The sequence below is a fragment of the Microchirus variegatus genome (genome assembly GCF_963457635.1).
Source record: "Microchirus variegatus genome assembly, chromosome: 22".
NCBI lineage: Eukaryota > Metazoa > Chordata > Actinopteri > Pleuronectiformes > Soleidae > Microchirus > Microchirus variegatus.
The window spans coordinates 19,995,818-20,005,817 of NC_139823.1; the positions used below are offsets into that span (position 1 = coordinate 19,995,818).

Here is a 10,000-nt window from a genome sequence, read left to right on the forward strand (position 1 = left end):
GCGGGGTCAGGAGGCGGGGTCAGGAGGCGGAGTCACAACAAACAAAAGGTGGATTCTGGGGAGGAAGTAGAAACAAAGTGAACTGAGGTGTTCAGTGAGAGTAGGTTTGGTAAACTCTGGTGTTCGACTTTGAAATCATCATCATCATCTTTCCCGTCTTCATCATCATCATCATCATCGTATCTCTTCCTGCTGTTGGTCCGTCACTCAAAGTCGTCCCTCAAAACAAATCCTGTTCATTAAGTTAAGATAATGAAAGACTAAACCGAGCTTAGCCACGGAGATCTGAGGAGGAACTTGGACGACGACGACGACAAGAACGAATGAAAACGTGCTTTTGTGTTTTTGCGTCAGCTGAGATTGGCAGCAGCGCCCCCTGTGGCTGCCGTGTGGAGGATAAAGCGGTGACAGACGAGCGCTCGCGTGTCCAGACTTTAAAAGTCAAACTAAAAGATTTATTTCCCTTAAATTATGTCTCGTTGGATTTTGATTGATTTTAAAAAATCTTTGAAATTCAAAAAACTTTTTACCCTCAATTTTTCTGGAACTGGAGAAGTTTTTAGTTTAGTATTTTAGCTCAGAGTGCTGAGCGATCACCTTTGGATCAAAGAGGCTGTGGCGCCCCCTAAAGGAACCTGGAGAGAGGACTATTATCCCGGATGATCCGGATAAACCTTTAAATTGAATTTCTAAACCTTTAATTACAATAAACATCATTTCAATGCAGAAATATTCACTGTGAGAATCTCAAAGGGTTTTTTCTGCTCCTCGTAGTTTTAAATTCTTCATTTGTGTGTTTTTTAAACAAAGTTTATTTTATCTCTAATTATATTAAAAAGATCCAAGTTCCTTCCTGAGACTTCAGTCGTTTAGAGTAAACTAATGAAATAACCTGTAGATGGCGCTGTGCTGTTTGCTCAGTAGACTCTTACATGCCTTGGCGATGCACAGAGGAAGTTCTGGATCTCCTCGGTCCATGAGGACCAGGACCTTCATGGCTGATCCACATGTCTTCAGGAGCTGCCTGTGGATCATCTTCACCAGACTCTCCATCTTCCTCGGCGTGATGTTAGCGTCGTCGTCGTCGTCCTGGAGTTCAGCCCACGTCTGCTGCACCAGATCCTGAACCGTGGACTCTAAGTCTGTGAACAGGGACCTGTCGCCCTGGACCGTCCTCCGCGCCTGTTTGATGACGGTGGTGATGGCGAGCCTGAGGCAGGTCCTGCTAACGTCCGCTCGCGTCGCCTCGTCCGGCTCGGGTTCAGCGCCCACCGACGGCAGGTCCGCGTCCGCGCTGGCATCCGAGTCTCCGCTGGCGTCCGCGTCCGAGTCCACGTCTGCGTCCCGCGCCGGCATCGCGGCTGCGCTCTCAAAGATGGCGATCACCGCCTTCTCGCTGTAGCAGTGGACCTGGTTCTCCAACCACCAGCTCATCAGCGACAGGAAGCAGACGACTTTGTGTCGCACGTCGGCGTAGATGCTAGCGTGCGAGCGCGGCTCTGAAGCTCTGCGCGTGGTGGACTCCGCCTCCTCCAGGATCTTCTCCGTGACGCCGTCTCCTGTGATGTGGTAGAACAGGAGATCGCACAGCTTTCCCGTTAACTCGTCGTTGTCGTCGGTGGATATCTGCCGAAGTCTGTGAAACATACAAACCCCGTCTTCCTCCAGTTGGATTCTCCCAAATCTCTGCAGCAAAGATTCAGCGTCGACCAACAGCGACTCGGTGTCCGTGAGCTTGGCCTCGCTGTGAAACCTGGTCTTCACCTGAGAAAACGCTCGGTAAACGGAGGCTTTAGCAAACATCTTAGCGAAGAAGTTACAGAGTTTCCTCTTCACACCTTTGAGGTTCTGCTGTTGCAGCTCCAGACTGACGCTCAGAGACGGATCTTTGCGACGGATGAACTCGGAAACAGACTGACAAACGTCTCCTGTGGCGATCTGGACGTCCACACTGAAGTCCTCCTGCAGCTGGACCTTCTCCGAGTCGGAGACGTCCTCCAGGATGGGAGCGAGGATGTGATCCACCTGGTTGTTGATGATCTCCTTCACCGTCTTTGTGATCGACGGCGGCGTCTTTGGCGTCCGCGGCGTCTCCTCAGAGTCTCGCTGAAGACCGTCCGCGGTCTGAGTGTGGACACTCTGGCGAGGAGGACGTTCCCCGGTGGAGCAGATGTTCCTCATCTTGGCGGCAAACTCCTTCAGCAGGTTACAGCCTGAGGACGCGTTCGTCGTCTGCTCAGAACCGGAGGGCGACGCCACCTCTGCTGCGATAAACTCCGTTAGCTTGTCGCGGCGCGGACCTTTGACCGATTTGGCGTCCTGAGTCTGTTTCAGAACGTGAGACAGGACTTCCGCGACGCAGAAGACGACTTTGACCAACATGTCCGTCGTCTGGAGCTTGTTGTCGCTGTCGGGGAAACTGTCTGTGAAAAGCTTCCACTGCTTCTCGTCCAAACTCGTCATGAAGGAGTCGACGTGTGGACGAACGACGTCCGCCGACATCTTTGCTAACTTCATATCTGCTTCGAGTCGTCGTATCGAGGTTATTCAACGATGTTCACAACGTGGTTTTACTGCGATCGGTGATGTCACGTCGACATCAAAGGTTCGGACCTTTGATGTCGACGTGACATCACCGCTCCCACGTCCTGGGAGGGGTGTGGCCTGTGCCCGATAGCTCCGCCCTGACAAAGAAATATGGACTAAAGTTCCACTCGGTGAAAAAAACAGCCACAAATAAAGCTTTCTTTTCTTTTTACTTATGTGTTACAGCGCCACATACAGGCCTGGCACGTGTACTGCAGCATGTTTGTGAAAAACCTTTCAAACCTTCCGTCGTCTCCTTCTCTGTGTTTTAAAACCTTCACAAACGTCACGTCTCTGTCGCTTCACAGCTACAAACCTGTGGAAGGAGCTGCCAGTCACCGCCGTGCATCATGGGAAATGTGACACGAATGGAAATAATTAGTGAAGCAAAAAACGCTGAAAACACTCGTTTCTCTTCTCTAAATCCAGAATGAGCTTCGTTCAGACCTGGTTCTGACGACAAAACAAAGCCGACATGTTGTCAAATAAATGTTTGTTCCACTCAAACATGACCAAGAACATCAGGAACCTCCTCAGGAACCTTGTTAACAAGAACATAGAGATCAAAGATCATCAACAACATCAGGAACCTCCTCAGTAATGTTAGAAGCAGCCTTTGGAACCTCGTGAGAACCAATCACAGACCTCCAAACTCCATGGTCACCAGCTCCAGACGACAAGAGAACCTCTATAGATCATGATGTTCTTCTAGAACAGTGGTTCTTCATTCATCAACGTTTTGAACGAGCTGCTGATTTTAATCTGGACTCATTTTGCTGATGTCTCAGTGTGAACCTCGGTTCATGTTCTGTTTCGTTCTAATCCAGTAGAGAAATGACTTTATTTCCTTCACCATCTTCTTCTTCTTCTTCTTCTCTGTATTTAAACGTTCTCCCTCTTTCTCTCTCCAGGATAACGACGACAGCGGCCTGTATGATGGACCTGAGGAGATATCCTCTGGACGAGCAGAACTGTACGCTGGAGATCGAGAGCTGTGAGTACAAACACCACAGCCACACTTCTTCTTCTTCTTCTTCTTCTTCTTCTTCTTCTTCTTCTTCTTCTTCTTCTTCTTCTTCTTCTTCTTCTTCTTCTGTGAATGTGAGTGGTTTAAAAAGCCATAACGTGAAGATGGTTCACGTGGAGCGAGAAGTGAAACGTCGCTGCTTTCAGCTCCGTGTTTGGTTTGAACCGTTGACTGAAGTGAGTCCACGTGTTCCTGAAATAGTCCACATGAACAATGGAACTTCTGCCTAGCAACAGTGGCCTCGAGTCAATTTTATTCATAAAATTTGCGGATTTTGGATACAAAATAGACGGTTATCGTATCAAAGTCAGAACGTCAGCTCTACGTTGTTGTTGTTGTTGTTGTTGTTGTTGTGAACCGCTTTGTACAACTTTGTCTTGGTTCAATAGTACGATAAACTTTCATAGGTGTGTGTGTGTGTGTGTGTGTGTGTGTGTGTGAGCTGAATGGATGGTGAGGGTACGACAAGTTAAACCTTTCTTCTTTTTTAAAAGTCGTTCCGCTTTATAAGTCATTAATAAACTCAAGTCACATGACTGAGCGCCGTGTCGACACTTAGGAATTATTCCAGGTATAAAGAGCAGGAACGACATCTTTCTTAAACCTCGTCAGTTTCCCCCGGCGTGACGACAAAACCGTCTGTTTTGAAATGTCGGCAAACGCATCAACCGCAAACCGAAGAAAGTTTATCGTACTATTGTACGAGACACATTTGTACAAAGGGCTTCACAACAGACGCTCTGACGTTTTCATACGATAACAGTCTCGTATTTGAAATCCGCTCATTTTTACAAATAAAATTAAACAACAATTAAACAATAAAAACACAAGGAAATCACAACACGACCTACTGAAGCAGACCAGCGCAGCAGACGCCACGGTTGCTAGGCGGAAGTTCCACTGTCGACTATTCAGACCAATCACAGAGACCCGGTGTTTGGGAACTGTGGCTCTGTTTTTACCAAAATAACCGTCCGGACTGTTCCATCACTGCGGCGTCGTTGTCTCGCAAAAACGTGGCCTTCGTATGGAAGTAAATCTGTGCCATCTGAGTTTGAATTCGAATTTCTAACACTGAATTTTTTTGCATCGAAATTAGACTTTGAATTTAAAAACCATCAAATTTCAAGCACTGTTTTTTTTTGCCATTCATTTTTTTTTCAACGTTGAAATAAATTCAGTGTAAAAAAATTCGATGTCTCAAAAAATTCAGTTGCAAAAAATTCGATGTCAAAAAATTCAGTTGCAAAAAATTCAATGTCTCAAAAAATTCAGTCTCAAAAAATTCACTTGCAAAAATTCAGTCGCAAAAAATTCACTTGCAAAAATTCAGTCTCAAAAAATTCACTTGCAAAAACTATTAATATCCAGGTCACCAGAGAATTTTTTGCGACTGAATTTTTGCAAGTGAATATTTTTAGACTGAATTTTTTGAGACATCAAATTTTTTGCAACTGAATTTTTTGAGACATTGAATTTTTTGCAACTGAATTTTTTGAGACATCAAATTTTTTTACACTGAATTTATTTCAACGTTGAATAAAAAACCAATGGCAAAAAAAAAACAGTGCTTGAAATTTGATAGTTTTTAAAATTCAAAGTCTAATTTCGATGCAAAAAAATTCAGTGTTAGAAATTCGAATTCAAACTCAGATGGCACGGATTTACTTCCATACCTTCGGGCACCGCCCACACTCGGCCTGAACCAAGTCTTTACCGTTCCGAACCGTACTGTGGAAACACGGCTTTAGACTCAAAATGGCCGCCGTGTTCTCCTGAAGAAGAAGAAGAAGAAGAAAAGATAAAAGTCCTGAATGAGTTAGTTTGTTCCAAACGTTTTCAAATGATCAGCAACACTGATGAAGGATGGACAGATGGTTACACCTTTGTGTGTGTGTGTGTGTGTGTGTGTGTGTGTGTGTGTGTGTGTGTGTGTGTGTGTGACAGATGGCTACACCACGGACGACATCGAGTTCTACTGGAAAGGAGGCGAGTCAGCGGTGACGGGGGTGACGCGCATCGAGCTGCCTCAGTTCTCCATCGTGGATTATAAACTGGTCTCTAAGAACGTGGTGTTCTCCACAGGTGAGTGTGTGTGTGTGTGTGTGTGTGTGTGTGTGTGTGTGTGTGTGTGTGTGTGTGTGTGTGTGTGTGTCACAGATTATAATCTCTGTCTGTGACGTGAACGCTGAGGTTCTCTGATCCTGGACGTTGAGACTGAGTCATGCTTTTCACTCATATTCTCTGCTCTTTTGAGTAAAATCACGTGAAAAACAACAAATAAAACCGTTTAAAAACAGATGAACATACATTTACAGATTAAACAGATTAAACAGATTAAACCAAAGTTTTGGTCAGAAAATAATGACATTTTCAAGTTAGAATTCATAATTTTTTTCCTCTTTTGCTGAAATTTGAAGAAAAGATGATTTTTTTTAGCGTTTCCATATCAACCCCCTCCTCCTCCTCCTCCTCCTCCTCCAGCAGCAGTAACCATGGAAACGATCCCGTGTTAAACATCAGGTGACATTTAGACAAACGATCACACAGACTTTGATCGATTGTAGCAAACGTTGTCGATCGATTCAATCAATCGTCAGAAATCAATCAGCTTTTCCTTTAGTTTCTGCTCATATTTCTGATCATTTATGGACGTTTTTAACATGTAACAGTTTTTATCTGCAGTGTTTTTGCCCTCGTCGAGTTCACAGGAGGCAAAATAAAAGCTTTAAACACCTTCAAAATAAAGGTTTAGTTGTCATTTCAAACATAAAACATCTGTTTTCCTGCGATTAATTAAAGGACGATGAAAAAACAACAATATCGTATCTCATGTCGCAATTAACGTGTGTCAGCGACGCTCGGCGCCCCCTGGAGTAAATGTTAATATATTCTGTGAACTTTTGTGTTTGTGTGTCAATTAGATTTTTATGTGCGACACAAGATTAACGCACACACACACACACACACACACACAGACACACACACACACACACACACACGCACACACACTTTATGATTGCATCCTTCCCTCATGAGAACACTTTTCCAACAGGAAACCAAAGTCACTCACTCTCTCACACCAAAGTCACTCACTCTCCCACACCAAAGTCACTCCCTCTCTCACACCAAAGTCATTCACTCTCCCACACCAAAGTCACTCACTCTCCCACACCAAAGTCACTCACTCTCCCACACCAAAGTCACTCACTCTCTCACACCAAAGTCACTCACTCTCCCACACCAAAGTCACTCACTCTCACACACCAAAGTCACTCACTCTCCCGCACCAAAGTCACTCACTCTCCCACACCAAAGTCACTCACTCTCCCACACCAAAGTCACTCACTCTCTCACACCAAAGTCACTCACTCTCCCACACCAAAGTCACTCACTCTCACACACCAAAGTCACTCACTCTCCCGCACCAAAGTCATTCACTCTCCCACACCAAAGTCACTCACTCTCTCACACCAAAGTCACTCACTCTCCCACACCAAAGTCACTCACTCTCCCACACCAAAGTCTCCATCACTAACTTACAATGACTGATTTTAGTGAATTCAGCTTTTAAAATATTTACTTTAGACTTCACTCAGTGACACAAAGTGACCACACGAGGCAGCAGAGGACCAGCAGCTCCTGTGGCTTTGGTGTGGGAGAGTGAGTGGTTTAGAGCTGTTCTCAATCACTGTATAACATCTGCATTATTGATAGTTTATCTCGTGTTGTTTCATTAAACAGAGCTGGTTTTTACGCAGAGAGAAGAAATAAAGCAGCGTGAACAATAAACACACATCACACACTTAAATGTCAACACACATGCGTGTGTGTTACACGTGTGTGTGTGTGTGAAGAATAATTGATGTAGTGGATCATCACACCACATGAATTCATAATGTCCTGCGATCGTCTCAGAGCAGATAATTGGCTCAGAGCCACAACACGAGCGAGGGAAGGAAACACCGAGGTCTGGAGGGAAGGAAGCGAGCGAGGAGAAGTGAACGAGGAGGGAAGGAAACGCGTTCATTAAGAAGAAGAAGAAGAAGAAGAAGAAGCAGCTTTGATGTTCCTCACATGTTCTGCCAAGAAGCAGCAGAGAGCAAACCACTGGACGCTCAACTTTAACCGGCACCGCCCACCAGGGACGCTCCTGCTCACAAACAAGTGCACTCTAGAGCGAGCGCTTGCCTCTCTGCAGCCGTGATTCACACATGAAAGCTCTGACACACACACACACACACACACACACAGAGTTCAGCTTTTCTGTTACTGACTCACGCCGTGCACACATGCTTATAAAATGCTAACATGCTAACCTGCTGCATCGGAACCTTGCTCATAAAATGCTAAAATGCTTACCTGCTGCATCGGAACCATTCTCATAAAATGCTAACATGCTAACCTGCTGCATCAGAACCCTGCTCATAGAATGCTAGCATGCTAACCTGCTGCATCGGAACCTTGCTCATAAAATGCTAACCTACTGCATCGGAACCATGCTCATAAAATGCTAACATGCTAACCTGCTGCATCGGAAACTTGCTCATAAAATGCTAACCTGCTGCATCAGAACCCTGCTCATGAAATGCTAACCTGCTGCATCAGAACCCTGCTCATAAAATGCTAACCTGCTGCATCGGAACCATGCTCATACAATGCTAACATGCTAACCTGCTGCATCAGAACCCTGCTCATAAAATGCTAACATGCTAACCTGCTGCATCAGAACCCTGCTCATAAAATGCTAACCTGCTGCATCGGAACCATGCTCATAAAATGCTAACATGGTAACCTGCGGCATCAAAACCCTGCTCATAAAATGCTAGCATGCTAACCTGCTGTTGTCCACATGAAGATCACCTTCGTCTCTTCTCGTCGTCCTTCCTCAAACGTCGCGCTCGTCTTTTAGCCTCGCGTTGAAGGAAAAGCCACGAGCTCTGGGACCTTCATCGTTAGCTAATTAGCCAGGAATGCTAATGCTTGCAGCTACAATAGTGCAAACAAAGACTGTTTCAATAATTTTTATACAAATTAAAGCCCAAAAACATTGCGAACCATATTGTGCTTTATCGGTACTGTAGGCTAAGCTAAGCTAAGCTAAGCTATGCTAAGCTAAGGACACTCTTGGTGTTCAGTCATATATCGAACATATTTCTAAGGACTTTGACGCAAATGGTTGGACTTTAACGTGTTAAACAGACGCAGAGACGTTTGTTAAAGTAACAGAGAAACGTTTGATGATTTATTATTATTTTCTCTTTCTTTAGTCGTCGTTCTCTCACAGACTTTAGTGACAAACTCTTCATCTCAACTCTTCCTCATCCTCACACATGGTGTCGTTCCTCCCACTCACAGATGTTGTTTGCTGGTAGCAGTTACACACACACACACACACACACACACACACACACACACACACACACACACACGTATGTTAACCCATTTCTTCATTTTAATGTTAAGTTAAGAGACTCTAATGGTTTTTTAATGAGGAGATTTGAGTCATTTTCCCGAGTAAAAAACAACATTTCCACTCACTCTCCCACACCAAAGCCCATAGAGATTTTAGCTCACAGGGACACAGGAGCTGCTGGTCCTCTGCTGCCTCGTGTGGTCACTTTGTGTCACTGAGTTAAGTCTAAAGTAAATATTTTAAAAGCCGAATTTTACACACACACACACACACACACACACACACACACACACACACACACACACACACACACACACACACACACGCACACAGAATCACAGCATGAATTATGGAGACTGATAAATCACAATGTGCTGAATATTGTGTCACATCATCATGAATTAACACACACACACACACACACACACACTGGTGTGTTTAAGCTGGTGAAGGGGATACTTGTTGCCATGGTGATAATCCTGCCCATGCTGTCAGGGTCGTCATGGAAACTGAAACAAAAACACAGAAAGTGTCCTCGTCTGCTCCACCAGAAAATCTGTGAATCTGATGTTTCTGACGTTTTTATAACTTTCATTTCAACTTCCTTTAAAATATCAACGAGAGAGTTTGGTGGGTTTTTTTTTTTCTGAAAATCTGATTTGAGCCGTAAAATCTACGTCACTTTAAGTCTACGACGTCTCTGTCACATGATCAACAACAGGAAACTGAAGTTTGTGAACCACTCACTCTCCCACACCAAAGTCCATAGAGAAAACCAGTGATTTTAGCTCACAGGGACACAGGAGCTGCTGGTGAGTGACTTTGGTGTGAGGGAGTGAGTGACTTTGGTGTGGGAGAGTGAGTGACTTTGGTGTGGGAGAGTGAGTGACTTTGGTGTGGGAGAGTGAGTGACTTTGGTGTGAGAGAGTGAGTGACTTTGGTGTGGGAGAGTGAGTGACTTTGGTGTGGGA

At 44.8% G+C, this 10,000-nt stretch overlaps 1 protein-coding gene across 1 annotated transcript in view; it reads left to right on the forward strand.

Moving 5' to 3' along the window:
• The window catches only part of LOC310943037 (gamma-aminobutyric acid receptor subunit beta-3-like), a gene marked incomplete at its 3' end in the record, with an annotated part of 55,985 nt that overhangs the window by 36,762 nt on the left and 9,223 nt on the right, over window positions 1-10,000 (forward strand). Inside the window, exons 6-7 of the mRNA XM_083908528.1 lie at window positions 3,498-3,580; window positions 5,561-5,698. Coding sequence (XP_083764654.1) covers window positions 3,498-3,580; window positions 5,561-5,698 — 221 coding nt within the window. The remainder of the gene's footprint in view (window positions 1-3,497; window positions 3,581-5,560; window positions 5,699-10,000) is intronic.